The following is a 20,961-nucleotide window of genomic DNA, read 5'->3' on the forward strand; positions in this document are numbered from 1 at the left end:
CAGCCGCAGTGAGCGGCCGTCCAGAAGCCGGCGACTGATCTGCCTCGCCAGAGAAGAGCGCAATGATGGTGCCAGCTTGGGCCAGTGAAGCAACGACCTCCACAACTAGATTGAAGAACAAAACAACAGCAACTTGTCTGTTCCCCTCCCCGCAATTCCCCAATAAAAATCTTAAAAAAAAAGAAAGAAAAAAAAAAAAGAACTGGCTTGGGATGCCAGAGGGTCCTGGTTCAGATCCCACATAAGAGGGCCAGTGACACGGCCTTCCACAGCTAAGATGCTGAACAACAGCTCAACCTGGAGCTGAGCTGCCCTGAGCTGCCCTGAGCTGCTGTGAGTCCCCAGCGACGGGTAGGCTGCAGCCCCTGTGGCAGTGGGTTGCCATGGGCTACCGTGTGTAGCCAGCAGCCAGCAGCTGCAGTGAGCAGCCTTTTAGAAGCCGGCGACTGATCTGCCTCACCTGGGAAGAGCGCAATGATGGTGCCAACTTGGGCCAGTGAAGCAAGGTCCTCCACAACTAGATTGAAGAACAAAAACGACAGCAACTTGTCTGTTTCCCTTCCCCCAAGTCCCCAGCACTGTTCCCATCCCCCCAATTCCCCAATAAAAATCTTTAAAAAAAAAGAGTGCTTATTTACGTCCTTTCTCTCATTTCCATTTCTTTTATAATTTTTCAAAGTCAGAAAGTAGATGTTTGAAGAGCTATTAATCTGGTCAACATAAAAATATTTTGTTACTTAAATAAAAACAGTGCCACTTACTACTACTTAATTGGGACTCAGTCAGTCATATGATTTGGGGCTTCCAGTTATTTGCTGAGCAGATTATTATTATTTTTTTTTTTTAGCTGAGCCATCCTGCCACCTGTTGGCAGCTCAGCAGCAGCTCAGCTTGGGCCGGGAATTGAACTGGCGACCATGCTAAGCAGATTCTTTTTTTTTTTTAAAGATTTTTAAAAAATTATTATTGGGGAATTGGGGGATGGGAACAGACAAGTTGCTGTCGTTTTGTTTTTCAGTCTAGTTGTGGAGGACGTTGCTTCACTGGCCCAAGCTGGCACCATCATTGCGCTCTTTCTGGGCGAGGCAGATCAGTCGCCAGCTTCTGGATGGCCGCTCACGCTGGCTGCTGGCTATACATGGTAGCCCATGGCAACCCACTGCAGCAGGGGCTGCAGCCTACACCGTCGCCTGTGACTCAAGGCAACCCAGCTCCAAGTTGAGCTGTTGTTCAGCATCTTAGCTGTAGAAGGCAGTGTCACTGGCCCTCATATGTGGGATCCGAACCGGGGCCCTCTGGTGTCCCAAGCCAGCTCTTAACCAACGTGCCACTCTGCCGGCCCAGCAGATTCTTTATAGTTATTATTTTTCACAGTTGTACACAAAGTGAAAATGAGACATGCACATCTTTCCTGACAGTAGGAATAAAATCTTACAACGTCAAACGAAAATGGGTTTCTTTTATTTGATGTCAGAAATATTTCAAGATGTTTCTGTATTTCTTAAAACCTGACAAGCCTATAAAGAATAAGGAAAGGATTAGATAAACAGGAAAAAGTTTGTACAGATACAGATGAGCATTATATGATTTGTCTGTTTTAGTCACATTTAATAATAGAAGCTTAAAAGGAGGATAGCAGGTCTGTGGCATACTCTGCATTAAAACTAGCATTATGAAAACATGCTGAAGCATTTGAGCTGTGTTTTTGCATTTAAGGAATTAGTTTAATTAAAAATTAAGCTGATAAAGGAGAATAAAAGCAAAAATAAACACATGGGACTTCATCAAACTAAAAAGCTTCTGCACAGGGAAGGAAACCATCAACAAAACAAAGCCTACTAAATGGGAGAATATATTCACATTTAATGATATGTTCAATAAGGAGCTGATATTCAAAATATATAAGGAACTCATACAACTCAATAACAAAAAAGAAACAATCAGATCAAAAAAATGAGCAAAGGGCATTCGAAATGAAGAGACATTTCTTTAAAGAAGACATACAAATAGCCAACAGATTTATGAAAAGATGCTCAACATCACTAGTCATTAAGGAAATGCAAATCAAAACCACAATGAGATATCACTTCATGCCAACCAGAATAGCTATTGTCAAAAAGTCAACAAACAAGTGTTGGTGAGGAAGTGGAAAAAAGGGAACACTTATGTACTGTTAGTGGGACTGCAAATTGATGCAGCCACTATGGAAAAGTGTATGGAGATGCCTCAGAAAACTAAAAATGGATCTAACATAGGACCCAGCAATTCCACTTCTAGGTATTTATCCAAAGAAAATGAAAACACTAATTTGAAAATATATATGCACCCCTATGTTCATTGCAGCATTATTTACAATAGCCAAGATATGGAAGCAATCTGGGTGTCCATTGATAGATGAATGGATAAAGAAGATGTGATATATACATAAAGTGGAATATTACGCAGCAATAAAAAAGAATGAAACCTTGCCATTTGTATCAACGTGGATGGACCTAGAATGAATTATGCTAAGTGAAATAAGTCAGATAGAGAAAGACAAATACTTTATGGTTTCACTTATATGTGGAATCTAAAAACAAACAAACAAACAAACAAACAACACAAACAAAAGAAAAAGCAAACAGACTCATAGAAACAGAGACCAAAGGGATGGTTGCTAGAGTGGAGAGGGTTAGGGGGGATGGGTAAAAAAGGTGAAGGGGAATATAGTCAATAATATTGTGATAAGTTTGCACGGTGACTGATGATTACTATCATTAGTGGGGTGACTAGCATTAGTAACATATTAAAATCGTTGAATCACTATAGTGTTTACCTGAAACTAATATAATTAAAATAATATCGTATACCAAGTATATTTAAATAAAAATGAACTACAAAAAAAAAAGGAAGAAAGAAAGAAAAGAAATCCAGCTAAGCTGATAGTTTAAAATTTCATGAGGAGCAGGAAAATAATTAATAAACACGGTCAGATTAAATAAAGCCAAACACAAATTGATTTCTGCTTAAATGGAATCTGAAAGTTAGGATGATTAAATCAGGTTCCAGTTTCAATCTCCTCAAAGATGAGTTCACTTATAGATAACATTTTTGGAAAAATACAACCTTTCAAATGTAGTTACAGATGTACTAGGATTTTTAAGAAAAAGATATCCTGGCAATTTTTCTTTTTAAAAAATTTGTGCAACTTTTCCAATGGTAGTAACACCAGCAGAGTCACAGATCCCTGACTGGCTGTGAGTGTATATATGTCTTGATTGGGAACGGGAAAAAAAGAACGTATTAGGAGTTTTTCAGTTGCCACAGAACCCATCCTGAATAAGTTTAAGCAGAAAATAAAAACATAAAGGTGGGGTGGAATTTATTGGTGCTCATAGCCTCTGGCACGTTGGCCACTGATTTACTACCTTTCTCCATCCTTTGGACGTGCTCTCTCCATGAGCTGGGCAAGACCACCTCCAGCAGCCCCAGATGCATATCTGCCTGCTTAGCACCCGGAGTGTGAATAGCAGGCTCTTTTGATTGGCCAGGGGATGGTCCTGTGCCTGATCTGAACCAATCGCTGTGACCAGGAGTAGGGGGTTGCCAGCTCCACGGTAAGTTCCTGGGCAGAAGTACTGCCTGAGATTCTAACGATGGTGGGTCTCTTCTGCTCCCAGGGTCATGTAGAAAAGGGAGGGTGAGTAGTGAACACCTGCAGCGATTCTGAATTACCTAGGGGTGGTCCATGGCGCATGCATTCATGTACAAGCTGCACTTTTAGGGTGGGCAGGTTTGTGATCACTCAGTATTGCTCCACCCACACAGCCTGGAAACCCTCTGACTGCCACAGTTTCTCTCGTGGCAGAGAAACAGTATCAAGCTAGACTTCAGAGGTCCATCAATTCCTAATTTCACAAATGTGAACAAGTTTTGGTCCCTGACATATTTGCTTCTACCCCACCCACCAACATACATGCTTCTCTATCTTATTCCCCTGAACATGTAGACCAATAGTTACAGAATTCTGGAATTCTCTTGAGTTAGATATGCCCTGCCACCCACCTCCTCCTGAATTCCCAGAGGCAGCTCTAGCTTCTCTCTGCCCACCTCCACACAAGATTCTACCCTCCTTGCGGGGGCACCTGTTTTTTTTTTTTTCTGCACAATGTATTCCTCCTCTCACACCCATCCCACCAAATTTTGGGGTGATCATTTTTATCATCCCATGTAGTAATTTCAGTTTATGTGGCATATTACTTATGTTTTGCATGTGTATGTGTAGACATTTGGAACCATACATTTTATGTCTGACCCTTTCTTTCTCCAAGCATGATTCATTGAATTTCTCCAAGCATGATGTTATTTGTACCTAAGATCAATAAGGATGTACTATGTGCTCATCCTAGGTTCTCTTTAGCTTTATGGTAAAAAAAAAATAAAATAAAAAAAGCTGAGGGGTGTGGATCTCACTTCCCCCCGAAGCATCCAATTCTAAGGAACCTTCACAAGCACCTGAGATTTACGAACCTGAAGAAAATTATGCATCCTTACAAAGGCCATTTGCTGAGGCACTCCATAGGGAGACCGTCTCTCCTCTTCCTGTCTCCATGGATGTGCTTCTTCAGAACAGCCCTGTTCTTCCACCAGTCCCCGCGTAAGACTACCCACTTCTGCAGAGAACAGCCCAGGGAAGAAGGAAGAGAAGGTCCAGGTCAACAGACAAGAAGATCAGAATCATGTTCTCACAGACCCTGCTCTGTGTACTCAATGAGAGATTTCAGAAACAGAAACATCTCAGCCTCCAGCAGATGCAAGAACTTCCCAGCATCCTGAACCTTAACTGCAAACAGATTACGACCTGGTTCCAGAACCAGAGAGTGAAATGTAAGAGGTGGCAGAAACACAACTGGCCAAAGAACAGCCACTGTGGGACTCGGGGCCCAGCCACTGCACAGTACCTGGGCCTGTCTTCCTGTCACCAGGGATGCCTGGTAAACATTTGTGGAAACCTTTCAATGTGGAGCAACCAGGCTTGCAGTAACTAGACTTGGAGCAACCACTCCTGGAACAGCCAATCTTGGAGCTACCATTCCTGGAAGAGTCAGACCTGGTGCCCCCAGCCCAGAATAACCAGTCTTGGAACAACCAGGCCTGGAACAATCAGCTCTCCAGCTGTGGGGAGGGAGCCCTGCAGCCCCAGACCCAGTTCCAGCAAAACCAGCCTGTCAGTGATTTGGAGGCCACAGTGGAAACTGCTGGGGAAAGCTGTGATGCATCACAGCAAACACCTACGTATGTAGTACCCAGCAAACCATGGATTTATTCCTGAATTACGCCATCAACGTACAGCCTGAAGATGTGTGACGATGGTTCCATTATTCAATCTGTTTGGGCAGTGGCTGTATCACTTCTCCTAGGATTTTTCTATGTATCTCTGCCTTGATATCCTGCTTCTTACTATGCCTATTGTGTCATTTTGGAGGGGTGGGAGTGGAGTAGGCCTGGAGTCTAATCAAAGAAGTTTCTGTAGTCTTGCTGATATAGACAAAATGATAAAAGATGTCGCCTGGTATAGATAACTAGATATAACGCTATTTGGGATATTTTTCGGATCTAGAATCCTAACCTCGAGAATAAAAAGTAAAAGTACAGAGATGTGTGATGAAGGATTATTCATATTTTCTGGGTTTGGGAAACTTGTTAAAAACTTCAATTCAGGTGAAAGGTTAAGCTATAATGTGCTTCATTGATTTTTTTCTGCCTCTTTTGCTGTTTTAACACAACTCCTAATTGGTTTATTACTTAAGCATTTGTAAAAGATGTTTGGTATCTTGCTGTATCATGATAATAGTACCAGTTTGGCTGTTTGGTTTATAAGTTTAAGTACAGATAAATAAAACATCTATTAAAAAAAAAAAGCTTAGAACCAAGTACTTACTGACATCTCCCTGCACAGAGAAGCAGGGTCAGTAACTGGTGCTAAGTTAATTTGTTTCTAAAGTTAATTTGTTTCTAATCCCGCTGAGCCCCATTTTCTCATCTGTTACATGGAGGCTATAGCATTTCCAACACTGTTGTGAAGCTGTTGTGAGGATCACATGAAACTGAGTATGTGAGCTAGAAGTGGTGGCATGCGTGGGGCAGCTCCCTGGCAGTGCCCAGCATCTGTGGGGTGCTGTCGGGGCGCAGTCCTGGAGACTGCCGGCTGAGCCTACTTCAGAGCAGGCTGGACAGGCATCCTTTTCGACCAGCACACCTGCCTGCAAGCGAGAAGGCTTCAGAAGGCTGAGGACTTGCAGAGATTGGAAATACAAGGGTGACATTTAGCATTTTGCACCTGCCACTAAATTGTAAAACCGTTCTTAGTGTGAACACATGTGTAAAAAAACAACAAAGTGGAGGCCGTTGAGAGAAAGCTGAATTTTACATTCCTAACTCTATTTTTTGACAGGAGCCTATGCGCTTTTATTTATTTTATTATTATTTTTCAAATTATTTATTTATTTTTGCGATGCAGTGAATTTGTCCCTACAGGGTTAAAATGAGTAACATGCTCCTTTCTCGGCTTGCCCTGAAGGCCCTGCCCATTTTGGCCTTTCCCAACCTTCCCTATTACATACTGCTTCCTACACAACCCTTCCTCCAACCTTTTCGCCCTGCAAACTCCTCCTCCTTGTTCTGTAGGTCTCTGCTCAAACCTACTTCTTTAAGGGGCTTCTCAGGCACCTCAGACCATATCAGTTTACCCTCTTTTTTTTTTTTTTAAATTGGGGAATTGGGGAGATGGGACAGTGCTGGGGAATTGGGGAAGGGAACAGACAAGTTGCTGTCGTTTCGTTCTTCAGTCTAGTTGTGGAGGACGTCACTTCACTGGCCCATGTTGGTATTATCATCGCGCTTTTCCCAGGTGAGGCAGATCAGTCGCCAGCTTCTGGTCGGCCGCTCACTGCGGCTGCTGGCCGCTCACGCTGGCTGCTGTCTACACACGGTAGCCCATGGCAACCCACTGCCACAGGGGCTGCAGTCTACACCATCGCTGGCAACTCACAGCAGCCCAGCTCCAGGTTGAGCTGTTGTTCAGCATCTTAGCTGTGGAGGGCAGTGTCACTGGCCCTCATATGTGGGATCCGAACTGGGGCTCTCTGGCGTCCCAAGCCAGTTCTTAACCATCGCGCCACTCGGCCGGCCCCAGTTTACCCTCTTATATGGTCTCCCATGGCACCTTGTATGTCTCTTTGTGTGGTACCATCCACATTTGTCATGTTTTTTTTGAAGGTATATATTTCCTACTAGAATATAACACCATTCATATTGGATTAGGGCCCATCCTAATGACCTCATCTTAACTAATTACATCTGGAATGACCCTATTTCTAAATAAGGTCACAGTCTGAAGTACTGGGAATTCAAAAGTCACAGGACTTAACGAATTTTGAGGGGAACGCCAATATATAACATAACAACACAACAAAAATGTATAAGATTTATGAATTTTGGGAAGACATAATTCAACACATACATACTTGGGATAATTTCAAATACTCTCATACAATCTTTTAAAGAGGCACCTGGTACCTTTTAATTCCTGAGCAGTGTTATGGGATTAGCCAATCCCATCCTCAGCCCTGGGGGAGGAGGAGTGTGTCCAGTAGGGGGATGGCAGGGCCTACCAAAGGCCTATGATGGTATTATTAATGAGCATTATTGCCCATTAGGGGTTGGAACCAAATACGTCAAGCTCCTTCATGGTATGATAGGAGCGCAGGCGCACTCCAGAGAAGCCAGTGGGGCCTATGCATTCCGAGCTCTTTGCAGTGAATGGAAAGCTCCCATCCTTGGTAACATCGTGTGGCCCACTAAGATCATGCAGGTCAGGTACAACAGGGCCTGGTTTAGAGTCTTGAAGTCAACCCTCACTCAGTACCATCTCAGCTTCTCACACCTCCATTTATTCTTTTGGGGTGCTTTTGTTTGGTTCTGTCTATGTCCCTCATTGGACTTATAAACTCCTCTGAGGTTGAAGATAAGTATTTTATTCATCTGTGTAATCCCTATAGTTCCTGTTGGTTAAAGTTGCCCTCAAGTAGAAACTCAATTAAATGGACTTTTTCAAAGGGAAGAGAAAGATATTATCATCTTGTCAGGAGGACTGAGATGTAATCATGCCCCAAATCAGAGGAACAGGTCCTATAAAAGGTTTCCTGTAGTTTCTTTTGGCAGCAGGAAGGTGACAGTTCTGTTCTCCATTTGGCACCGGCTGTCAATGGGCTTTGAAAGGTTTAGCTTCGGGAAACCCAGAGTTGCCAAAGCATGGTCCTGACAGTAGTAAGGTTTAAGAAATGACCCATCCAATTTGTGCAAGACTTACTTAGTACTGCTTGATGAACCTGGGTGCTGCCTTTCACCCATGCATCGCACGTAATGTGGACTAGAGCTCTGGGTCATGTTCAGTGATCACCAATAAATGAGGAAGCAGCCTCCAACTTCAAGAAACAGCAGGAAACAGTTTAAAAGTCCTTCTTGTTTCAAACACCCTCCTGCTGAACCAGGTCGTTTCTCAACATGCATTCAAGTTATCCTGGGCAGTGTCCCCTTCCCTCCATTCCTGTTCTGCCCACTCACGTGTTCTCAGATCAGGCAGAAGCGGGGACTCTGTTGGAGCTGTTTCCCACTCATTGCAGGACCCTGGCCTGATCATTACTTCTCCCTTTGAACAGCATTCTTGTGGCTTCTGGAATATGAACTTGGGCCTGTATCCACTTCCCTAATGTTCCCACTTAAAAGGTTTCATCTGACACATGAGGGACAAATAGCACTCAGTAATTTCGTTCTGCCCCAAGTCTTAGTCCCTTTGATTCAGGTGACCAAGCCCATGCAGGGAGGCTGCTAGATGGCATAGGCACACATCAGCCCTTCGTCAATCCTGGCACCTGGACGCCCAAGGAGCTCATGACTTGGAAGCTTAGAAATGAAAACTACATTAGGTTTGGGGGGAAGGGTGCAAGTGGCCATTCTGCAAACAGCTGGGCTGTTGTAGTCATGGAGTCGAGAGTAGCACGCTTGGCAGCATCTTTTGTCCCAACTGCTACTGTGGCTTGAGAGGACTGTGTGTATTATGGCCAAACCAAGGGGACATTGCACAAACTGTTCCCGTCCGGCTTCCCCTGGCTTTTTATGCCTTTGTTTTTGTGGTGGCTCAGATTTCTGCAGTGGGAGTGCAGCGGTCACTCCATGCAGAGCGCCTCGCCCCGATAGCGATCTGTCCCACGTACGCATATGTTTGAAAACATCACTGTTTTCATCGCTCTGCCATGAGTTGTGAAATTATGAGGCACATCCACCCCTCGATGATCAGACCTGTGCTCAGCTGTTAATAACAGACTCCATTCATGGTGGAGTAATTGAGAATGGAGCTCTAATTATACCGCTGTGCAACCCGCAGGAATGAACATGGCAAAGCCTTGCTCTTGAACCCTGTGGGGGGTCTGCATTTGGGTGCCCAAATCTGTTGGGCTAATTTGTGGCCCAGCCTTACCTATTACAAGGATCTTATGGGATATATTCCTCTGTTCTAACCTTCTGTTCATTTTCCTTTTTCCCCTACCCCTTTTTCTCCTTTACTTATTTTCCATATTAATTTATCTATACATTAAGTATAATTTTTTTCATATTTGAAGAGCACCCAAGTCCAGCGTAGAAAAATTAAAAAAACGCTGAGAAGCAAAAAAAAAAAAATAAAAAAGTTCTTTTTACTCAACATGCTATCACCTGGAGAAAACTGTCAGTGACCATTCCATTCCCAATTTTTTCATGCACACTTTTTTTAAGCTTCCATTTTCACTTAACAATACTTGGCAATAGCTTTTATGTCCATAAAAATTCATCAACGCTGGATGGCTGGAAGGAAGAATCACAATTTACTTAACCAGGCCCACATCATTGGTCATTTAGTTTATTTCTCATTGTCAAGTTTTGGAAACAATGTTATAGTGAATGGCTTTGTGACCAAATATTTGCACACATTCTCAGTTGTTTTCATAGGCTGAATTCCTCCTAAAAGTGGAATTGCTGGGTCAAAATAATAAATGTACATTGTCCTTAACTTTGTATTGTAAAAACTTAAAAAATGTACATCACATGGGCAATGCTATATTGAAACCCCATGTACCCATTCAGCAATGACCAGTTCCTGACCAGTCTCTATCCCGCCCACTCCCCCTAGTTCCTGCATTGTTGAGAAACAGATCCAAGACATAATGCCAGAAATATGCATGTCAAAGAGCACAGATATTTGAAAATGGGAGAGGGGAAAAGTGAATTACTAGAAAATAAAATAAAAGGCTGACATCTTGTCTACATGACTCAGTGTGGTGTTTCAGCTGTTTGCATTTTCCCTGTGGTATCTAGGCTCGGGACTCGTTTGTGTTCTGGATTCCTGCAACGATCTTGTAACCAGTCTCTTTCTTCTTTCTCTCACTTTGGACAGGTATATGTGTTTCTAAGATAGTTCATAACTTGCCAAATTGTGCTCCAGAAAGGCTAATCAAATTTATACTTCCACCAGAATCATACAGACTCATACTGATGGTTCTGGTTTCATTTTCTCCCTTTCTTTCCCTCATTTCCTTCCTTCCTTCCTTCCTTCTTCCCTTCCTTCCCTCCTCTTTCTTTTTACCTTTGTTAATTTGCTATACCCTGCCTGAATAATGTCATTGTTGTTTTAATTAGGTCTTATTTGGTTATTAATGAGGTTAAAGCCCCTCCCCATTTCCTCACTGAACAATTGTATTTCCTCTTTGTGAATTGCCTTTTGCTAAATTTTCTATTGAGATGTTTGTCTTTTTAGAATTGTGTTCATCCATTTATGTTACGCTCATAGCGTTGTATTTATGTCAGTGAATTGCTGTGAACACTTATTGGACTAACATTACATATATTACATTTATAGGGACAAAAGAGTGTGTTTCATAAAGCTAACAGCTCAGAGCAAGTCACTGTAACAGTTAGATAGACAGGTATGGAGTGAGGCATGTCAGTGGGGGCAGGGAGCCCAGGCAGGGACAAGGGGAAACGTCTTCAGTTTTCAGTCACCTACCAGGCAGGTAAAGTAGGTAAAGCAGGTATTTCCCCACTTCACAAAGACTTGTGCCAGGCAGGGCACACCTTAATAAGATCTTCCAAGCCCAAATCTAGGAGCTTTCCTACCATATCACACTGATTCATATATTTATTTGTAGAAGCAAATAAAGCATTAAAATATATCAAATATTAGTAAGTATGAAACATTTCTTTTTAAATTTTCCATAGCATGAAGGGCCAGGACCAGGTCACTATAATTTGAAAATACCTTCAGCAAGCTCTGTTACTTCTTGTTTTCAGTCCAGAGTTCCTCGATTCTTGCCTGCCTGTTCAGTAAGTATTCTAAAAGACAGGTTGTGGTTGTAGGTTTTGTGGCTGTGTGTCGCAGGCGGTGGGTGGTGGGCAGTTGGTATTATAGTTATATAAAATTCTAGTACATATATACATATATATATATATATATATTCATGCACAGAGGGTGTCAAAAATGTATACACATTTTAAGAAAAGAAAAAATCGTATTAAAATTGTAATACTCAATATATACTGATAACAAAAGATGAATATAAGTCATGTGTATACATTTTTTTGGCACCACCAGTATATATATATATATATATATATATATATATATATATATATATATATATATATATGTAATTGCTTGTCAAGGCAGCAAAGAGTATAGCGCTCAAACACCTGGCCAGCCCTCGGCCAGTTTCGGGCTCATAGTGGCTCCCGGCCTGAAGACTGCGGCTGAATGATGGGTCCGGTTGAGAGCAGCCAGCACAGTAATAAGCCATCCATGTTGTGACCTGGATGCTCTGTGGGGAAACACCTTTAACGTGTCGAGGCAAGGAGTGGACAGCAATCCATCCAGAATTGCCTTTCCTTGTGTGTGTGGTTTCTGAGAGCAAAAAGTGAGAGCAGAAACATTATTATTGAACCAAAGGGGACCGATAAGGCATGAGCAATCGTCCTGCCCCTGAGGACTCGGGGCAGACAGGGAAGAGACTCAAGCCCATAGAGAGAGATAAAGAAGGTAGAATCTGAAAGTGTGTGAGAGCCCCAAAGGCCTAGACAAGACCAAGGAAGGTCTCAACAGCATAACATGGAGTTTATGCACAGTGACTTTTTTGAATGCTAAAAGACGGTTTTAATTCCCATGGCCTTGGTGTTTCCAGCCTGTAACCCAGTCTGAAGGTCCCCCAAGCTCGCTGGTATATAGCTGTATTTGGGATGGTTGGGAGACAGAAATACAAATTCCACCTGTAAGGAAATGCGCCCCCCTCGGGGGGGGGGGTGCATAAAGGAAGCTGGGCAAAGCTGGGCAGAGGGCAGGGGAAGGCTAGAACTGCCACTCTCTGGGCCTTCGGGTCACCTCATCAGTCCCACCTGTGGTGCCCCTCACCTTCAGGACCTCGCTCCAGAGCTGCCGCCTGTGGGAGGGGGTAATGTGGTCTTTATCTGGAGGTATGAATGCTGGGGAGGCCCTGTGAGTAAAATCAAAAACAGACCGGCAACAGGAGGCTGGTGGATGCCTTCAGCATATCCCACCCCCTACCGGCATCACCATGATCCAGACACAGATTTTTGTCAGAGCTCACAGGGCTGAGCACCTCAGGATATTGGAGTCGTGCTAACCAAACTCCCAGGAAACGGACAGCGTAGCCAGAAGGTGTGGTATTAATTTATAAGTGTCTACCAGTGGGGGTGCCGGTGTTAGAGGCCGCTGCTCTGTGGAGTGTCTCCTCTTATAGGAAACTCTTCATGGAAGCCGAGGACAACCGGAAGTTTGCTTGGTGACAGGGAAATCAGGGCTGGGTTCTCAGACCTTGAGAACCACAACCAGCAGCCTCCTGAGGGGTGGCCTCGCAGGGTCCAGGCCCGGGCACCCTCTGCCCTGTGGGCCGGCCGGCCAGGACTCCACACCCATGCTGCTTCCTCATTAATAGCACTAATAAAGGCTCCAGCTTCTCTTGACATCTGGCCAGGATTTGATGTGATTTCCAGGCTGCTCCTCTGCTTTTGGCAAGGGAAACATCCTGTCATTTAAAGCAGCTTCTGCAGGCAGCTGACCTCATCCACGCTGGGCTGACTCTGTCCCACTCTCAGGGTAATCCAATTTCCACTCTCACTGTCTCCTGAAGAGATAACGAACTGCAAGGAAGGAAGGAAATGACAACAAGAAGGTGATAACAGGGAATAACACTGGCTGTGGTAGCTAACATGTGGACCTCCTGGCCAGGCTGGGCATGGCCGTCTGTCCTGGAGGGCCTCACTGAGCCTCAGAGCCTCATTTGATGGGGGAGGCGTGGGAAGCCCATGGCCCAAGGTCACACCGAGCCACTGGGCGTGGGACTAGGACCTGAAACCAGGCCTGTCTGAGAATAAAATCCTTCCCGTAACCATACACAAGGACACTGGTGTCTCTCCAACAACCCAAGATAACTTTCATTTGAGTTCCCAGAATATATGTGTGTACCCCAGCATGGGACACACTGACCTGAGAAACTGAAGCCTTAGTCTATGAAAATGACCGTCATTTGCATTCTATCGCTATGGAAGAGAAGCTTTGTTTAAGTAATTGGCACAATAATTTTTTTGAGAATTTCATCAAAACAAAAACATGACTTTAAAAAAGTAGATCTCTTGAGAATACTTCTGACCCTGGGTTCCACAGACCCTGGCACAGAGACATCATATTACATCATGCTGGGTCAACGATGGAAACACTTGAGTTTGTGCTTTGGAAGTCAACCACTCATTCTCTCCAACCCCTTACCACTAGACTGAAGTCACTAGAGGTGGGGATGATGGCATTCCCAGGGACAAGAACTACCTGAGAGCCCTTTAGGAGAAAATGTGCCATAAGGTGCAGGTGACATGTGAGCTGCCTCCCCCGCAGGTCTAGGCCTGTCACTTGCTTGTCCCCTGTCTCTCAGCACCTCTGCAGCCTTGGGGAGAGTCACTCACAGGAGCTGGCCTCCACTCTAAGGACATGCTCCAATGCAAGGGAGCCCCCAGGCCTCAGCCCAAGCTGGTGTGGCCCTTATCTCTCTCCTCTGGAATTTGCCAGCCACATCTGAGCCAACAGCTAGGCTCAGGGTGCTTCAGGGTTTTGGCATCATGTTCTCATCAATTCCTGTTTTCTGTTCTCTTTTCAGAAAACCCCAGGCCCAGGAGCATACACATCTTCAGCACAATCCCCCAAACAGCCCCGGACCATCGCCAAAATGGGGCGAGAACATAGCCTTTTCTTCAACAACACAATTGGCTTTTAAAATAAAGCCATCTTGGCCCTGAGCTACTTTGAGTTTTAGCAAGTTCTTATGCTTAGAAAACATTATTTTGTCTACTCTTAGGAGGGTTTGCGCACAGAACCTAATAGATTGCCCAGGGTGACCGTCCTGCCTGATTCTCTGGAATAGTCCCGGCATAATTTCCAGTTCACTCTCAAAAGTGTCAGGATTTGAACAATAAATTATATGCTCAATCTGTTTATTGTCAAAGGGTGTATTCCTGAAGACTGTGCCCCTGAGCTGCCCTTGCTACAGCTTGGACGCCCCTGATGTGTCCAGGCTGTGCTCTGTGCGGCCTTGGGCTCTCCAGCTGGGTCTAAGTGCTAGACTTGTCATACCTCACAGACTTCTGGAGACTTCCTTGTGGGGGGATGGGTTGGCATGCAACCAAGGCCAAGCTGAGCTTGACAGGATCGCAACAGGTGGTTCTTTCTCTCTCGCAACTCCTTGAAAAGAACAATATTTATTCAACCTGATGAGTATTTATGGTTTCATGTCAACAAAAATATTTTGAGTATCTGCCCTATGCCAGGTGCTGTTTTGGGTTTGGGGTGTGGGGGCTTAGAAGAAAGATGAATAAGGCAAGTTACTGAATTTGGGGAGGGTTGTAAGGGAGACAAGGCCAGGAAGGTAGTCTGGGGTAGGTCCTGGCTTGAGGAAGGCTTTGAAGGCTGTGCCAAGCAGTTCCTTCCGGCCACCTTGTGTTCGAAGCTCAGAGGCTGCCTTCACGCGGATGGCAGTTCCACTGGGAGGAAAGGCCCTAGCCTCAGGAAGCTTGGAAATTACTGCGCCCAGTGCACAGAGGAGCAATTCGGACAATGAAGGCCACAGGCGGTTAGAGCAGGGACAAGCCAGCATGCAGGAGGGCAGTTTGGCTGGCACCCAAGGGACCAAGAGGCGGAGAGACAGAGAGGAGAGGGAAGAAGGTGGGGGTAAGGAAACTTGTTTGGGCAAAAGGCAGGAATAAACATTTGCTGGAGGGGAACAGAGGAAGCCTGGTCCAACTAGAGTCGAAGGTGCGAGGGAGAGTGGAAGGGGGCTGGGTGAGGCTTGGTCAGAAGGCTGGGATCACATGCAGCCACACAAGCCAAGGAGTCCTGCTCAAGGTGGTCCAGCTAGACAGACCTTATGCATGATAGCTGCTGTCTCACAAAGGTTGAGGAGAGTCATTCATAAATAATTAGAAGTGGGCGGCCAAGTGGCTTATTTGGTTAGAACATGTGCTCTGAACAACAAGGTTGCTGGTTCAATCCCTGCATGGGCCACTTTGAGCTGTGCTCCCTCTCCCCAAAAAGAAAAAAAAAAATTGGAAGGAACCCTTTAAAATGCTTACGCAGCATTTTGTTATATTTTAAAAGGAGAAAAAACCCCACCTCTCTTCTCTAGTTTTATAAGCCCTTATAAAACAGGTATTGGGGAGGCAAGGAAGGGAAGGCCATCATCTCGCTGAATTTGTTCAAGTTTCACATTTGTGGAAGAAACTCCCTGCATTGCATTCCCTCAGAACTGAAAACAGCCACTTGAAAGATCAGAGGGATGTCTTGGGGCGGTGATTCTTGTCCCGCTTTGATCAGAAGATGACTACAGGGCAGATAGTTCCCAGTTTTATTCTCCGAGTTTGTCTGAGTCCCCTGCAGGATGAGAAAGTAACCGCTGGCAGTTCTGAGAAGGGTGTTCTCTCTAGGTGGCACCTGGTGCTCAGGGAAGCCGTTCTAAAGAGAGAGGTGAGAGGTAGTCATGTGTGTCTTAGGGCTCGTGGCTGGAAGTTAGAGGAACCCCTCACACCAACAAGGGGAGGAGGCAGATTGTGTTGTCAGTATATAGAGTATCTCCCGACAAGCGTGTGAACCAGGGGATGGTAGGAACCACCTCTCTCTCCCTCTGCCTCCCCTCTGACTCTCTTTCAGTCTGGCATTTCCTCCCTCTGCGAGCCGACATTCATTGCCTCTTTACATGCATAGGATCTAAGGTAGCTAGCTCAGCTTCTCCTTGCATCTTTTCCTGAGCCAACACCCTAAAAGGATGTAACCAGCTCCTCTTGGTTCCAGTATCAGATTCCCAGGAGAGAGAATCCAGTTGGCCGGCTTGGGTCAGGGTCCACCCCTGGGCCCTTCAGCTGTGGCCAGGAGGGCCTAGACCCTCAGTGCAGACAAGGCTGTAGGGGCCCAGCTGTGTGGGGTGTGTGTCATTGGGGTGGAGGGCAGCTCCCTGGTCTCCTAGGTGAGAATGAAGACCCTTTCAGGGTAGAAAGGGGAGGGCATCTTGACTGGCCTGAAGAACTTCACTTGGAGGTAGGACTGCTGGAGAACATCGCACAGGGCCATCTGGACACCCTGGTGTTTTGGGTCCATTCCCTGAGTTTTGCCTTTGGCTCCCATGACTCCTGTCTGCCTTTCTGGAGCTGGGGTTACCTCAGCCCTGTCTTCTTTACTAGTCTTGCCATTTGGCTATAATGCAGCCCTTGCCCTCCTCTGTGATTCAGGTGATGTGACAGAGACTCTGCCCTAGGAATTAGGGGAGGTGCTGGCAGGATCTACGTGGTGAGAAGAAAAGGTTTTACTTCTCTTCTTTGGTGTATTCTAATATTTTTATAGTATTTTATATAGTTAGGGAGAGACTTTCCCAAAGAGACTAGAGGAATTCTGGATGGCTTTTTCCTGCCACAAGCCTAAAATTGAGATAATATTTGAAGATGGAACAGACCTGTGTTGACTTTGAGCTTGAGATCTGAGACTGGGATATTAACACCTGGCAGCTTGGGCTTTTGTGCACATCAAATGACATCTCCAGAAAAGCCTAGAGCGGGGCAGATGGAAGGGACTACAGCCTTTATCCTAAGTCCTAAGAGGGCTTGCCTGCAGAGCCCCTCCTCCCACCCCCATTGGCTACTGTGAACAGTCCCTGCCTGGATTTCCTGAGCATCCTTCTGTTCCTGTCCCCTCCACCCCCCCCCCCCCACCTTCCACTCCAATTATCCTCTGAATTTGGCTTCAACCAAAGGGAATGGATCTTACTGGCTGCAAATATCTTCCTCTGTTTCCATGTGAAATTCCCTCTCCATTAAGTTAGAGCATGTCAAACATCACAGCACTGATAGGGGACAGCTTGTCCTCCTCTCTCTTCTTCTCTCTCTCCTGCCTTCCTCACTACCCCACCCCCACTCCCTTAGCCTCCTCCCTCACTAATTTCTAGATCTGCAGACTATACCTTCCAGACCCAGAGACCGAGGGCCACAGGTTGCTTAGGTGACTGGCCTTGTCTCCAGCCTTGTTTCTCACCTGCTTGATGCCACCTGCCTCGATGCAGCACAAAGCTGCCTGGACTCAGGGCTCCACTCCTAGGACTACTTTGAAAGCCCTATTATCTTGAAAACATAGTTCAAAATCTACAAGTTCAGAATCAGTGGTTGTAAGCTGCATTTTAGAATCCCTTGGAGAGACTGTAAAAATCTTGGTGCTTGTCAGCTCCCAGACAGATCACATCGAACTCTCTGCGGGTAGGACTCAGGCCCAGTATCTTTTTTTAAAGCTCACCGCCCCCACCCCAGATGATTCCAATGAGAGGCCGAGGTTGATAACCACCAACTGAGATGGTATGAAGGCACCAATCACCAGTAATTCTGGGTGGCATGGGTAGTTCTCCCAATCCTAAGGGTTTAAGAAGACAGGGCCCTTGCCCCAGGAAGTCTCTCTTGAGGTAGGAAGGGAGTGACCCATGTTAGCATCTGGCTGAGTCCAAAGGGCAGAGGATGGCACAGGGCTGGTTTGTCTGGGTGAAGCTACTTCCTGGAGCTGTACCAGGTAGAAGCTGTTGTGGGTAGAAATGACAGCAGGGGCCTGAACCCAGGCACCTCTCACCAGTCTGACTCCTGACTGGGCTCCTCATAAACCTTTGGTTTTGGCCTCAGGCAGCCCTGGAGGCTTGCTAAGCCTGCCAGGCCCAAAGGGAGGGTTTTGCACTCCGGATTCAGGGCTTCCGAGGCTGCGTGGGCTTGGGGGAGCCAATACCGGAGACCCAGACCTTAGCCAGCCTGATCTGCAGCCTCCCTAGAGAAGAGACCACTCCGGATGGCAGGGGGAGTCAAGGCAGGATCCTTGGAGGCTGGAGGTGGTGAGTAAGAAAGGCAGGGAATGGCAGATAGGCAGGAAGGCGTAGCAGCTGGAGGAGGCGAGGAAGGGGTGGGCACATGGAGAACTATCTCCCAGCAGGTACTCCTTGTTGTCTTGTTTACAACACGCTTGGCCATATCAGAGCCCAGAAAAAGGTGTCACCCTCTGAAGAGCAGTGGGGACTTAGAGAGACCCAGCCAGCAGGGAAGGGAGGTAGCAATGTGACTGCTTTGGGTGGGAGAATGGCTTAGTCCCTGAGAACTACAGACAGGAAGATGGTCTCAGGCCCCATGACACTGCATCTCTAGTTCCCAGAATTGGCTAGGCAGGGGCAGGGGGCAGGACTGACAAGGCTTTCCATTCAATTCACCCCACGGGAACTGAGAAACCTGGGAGGGGAACAGGGTGGGACAGCAAGGCAGTGCATTGGGAGCTGTGAGGGTCCCAAATGGAGTCTAGTGCTTAATGACGGCTGGCCATTGCCCCCTCATCCCCTTTCTGAAGCCCCAGAGCTCAGAGGTCCTGCATGACAACTGAGGGCCGTCAAGGAGAAAGGAAGTTGCCGGAGCTTCTTTTATGCAACAAGGCCAGAGGGGACTCTTGGAAACGTGCCAGGTAGGGTCACGCCTGCTTAGGTTTCTAATCCCCAACCCCTCCTGGACTAGGCATGGTTGCTGGACTGCAGAGTACCCCTGAGTCCATGTGTCCAACCCTATGCTGGGGTAGTTCTTTAACCAAATCATCTGTATTACTTTTCTGTGGCTGCTATAACAAATTACCATAGACTTCGTTGTTTAAAAACAATACAAATTTATTCTCTTACAATTCTGGAGGTCAGAAGTCAGAAGTCCAAAATCAGCCTTACTCGACTGAAGTCAAGATGGTGGCAGGGCCGGTTCCTTCTGAAGGCTCCAGGGGAGAATGTTTCCTTGTCTTTTTCAGCTTCTAAAGACTATCTTTGCTCATGGCCTTTTCCTGAAATCTTTCCAAATTCCTGCTCCCATAATATCCACTCTTGACTGACGCTCCTGCCTTCCTCTCAAGGATCTTTGCGGTTATATGGGCTCACGTGGTTAACCCAGATAATCTCCCCATCTCAAGGTCCTTAACTTACCAGTAGTCATGTTTGTAAAATCCCTTTGCCATATAACATATTCATAGGTTCTGGGGGTTAGGACATGGACATCTTTGGGGGGACCTTATTCAGGCTTCCACACTATCTATCTAACCTGTAGTTGGGATGGGGAGTGAAGCATCCTTCTGTTTGAAATAGTGCTCTCCCTATGGCCCTTGGTGCACCCCAAACACCCTCCCCAGTCCTCCCCAGGCTGGTTGGGTGCCTCTCATCAGTGATCCAGCAGCCCCCAGATCCTTGCCTGAGGCCAGGCTGGACTGTGGGCTCTGGGATCACAGTGGGTTGCCATCAAGAGCTGGCAGCATGGTCTGGGGGAGGTTCATTTAACTGGATGCTTCCCAAACAAGACCAAGAAATATTTGCACGGTGACGACATCTGAATGCCCGGGTCAGGGTGCAAATGCAACAATGAGCACTTTGCTACCAGAAAGGAGTCTGGGTGGTGGTGGCTGAAATTCCATTCATATTTGTGCCTGCAGATAAACTCTAATATACTGAAGGGCTCTGTCTTGGAGACTGGTGGGTGGGCTGGAGGTCCATGGGGGTGTCAGTGCCACTCGAGTCTTGTCCCCAGATTCCAGCCCTTGTTCTGGCACAATGGATTGGACACAGGGCTGGCTCTCTCCTTCTCCAGTTATGCAAGAACAAGGGGTCTGCAGACCAGCAACTTGGCCAGGAAATGTCTCCACTCCTGCCTGACTTTCCATCTAACCAACTTGAGGTCAGCTTGGGAAAGCCATCATGTAGAACAGGAAGACCTCCCTTCCTCCCTCCGTTCTCTTCCTTGTAGGATGAACCTTCTGGAACTTTCTCCCAGGCTGGCAGATAATGTAACACTACCTATGGCCTTTAATTCTCACCCCAGGGGGCCATGAGCTGGAGGTGAGGGTGTGTGACAAGTCATCTGATACTAATTGTTAAATCACTAAAGATTGTGAACATGTTTCCTTAAAAGAAAGCATCATAGCGAAAGAGAAGCTGGGCACCCAGAGGCTCCGAGAAAGACCCATTCTCACTAGGACAGCAAAACCATAACCAAGAATAGAACTGAAGGAGTGGGGGCCGGGAGGCCATGGGAGCAGGGGGCTCAGTCTAGGCCAGCCCTGAGTTCTGGAGAAAGCCTCAGGCGCAGCTGTCTGCAAAGTGGTTGGGTGCAGCCGTGGGGGCGTGCCAAATGAATCCTTGGGGCACACCAACAGAGCTTCTGTATAAATTTATGTAATCCTTCAAAATTTTCATGCATTTTTATTTTATTTTATTGGGGAATTGGGGGGTTGGGAACAGTGCTGGGGAATTGGGGGGAGGGGAACAGACAAGTTGCTGTCGTTTCGTTCCTCAGTCTAGTTGTGGAGGA

General features: G+C 46.2%; 1 protein-coding gene across 2 annotated transcripts in view; it reads left to right on the top strand.

Annotated features, from left to right (window-relative positions):
* Positions 1 to 14,362, top strand: part of STPG4 (sperm-tail PG-rich repeat containing 4) — a 39,681-nt gene extending 25,319 nt beyond the window's left edge. The window contains exons 6-8 of one of the 2 annotated variants that reach the window (XR_002125477.1): positions 8,011 to 8,024; positions 11,290 to 11,394; positions 14,229 to 14,362. Coding sequence is in view for 1 of the 2 variants with exons in the window: in XM_019655866.1 (XP_019511411.1) it covers positions 11,290 to 11,394; positions 14,229 to 14,345 (222 nt within the window). In the remaining variant the exon portion in view is untranslated. The remainder of the gene's footprint in view (positions 1 to 8,010; positions 8,025 to 11,289; positions 11,395 to 14,228) is intronic. The other variant, XM_019655866.1, reaches the window with a different exon arrangement.
* Positions 14,363 to 20,961: the final 6,599 nt, after the last annotated feature.

Source organism: Hipposideros armiger, unplaced genomic scaffold (genome assembly GCF_001890085.2).
Source record: "Hipposideros armiger isolate ML-2016 unplaced genomic scaffold, ASM189008v1 scaffold_248, whole genome shotgun sequence".
NCBI classification, from domain to species: Eukaryota; Metazoa; Chordata; class Mammalia; order Chiroptera; family Hipposideridae; genus Hipposideros; species Hipposideros armiger.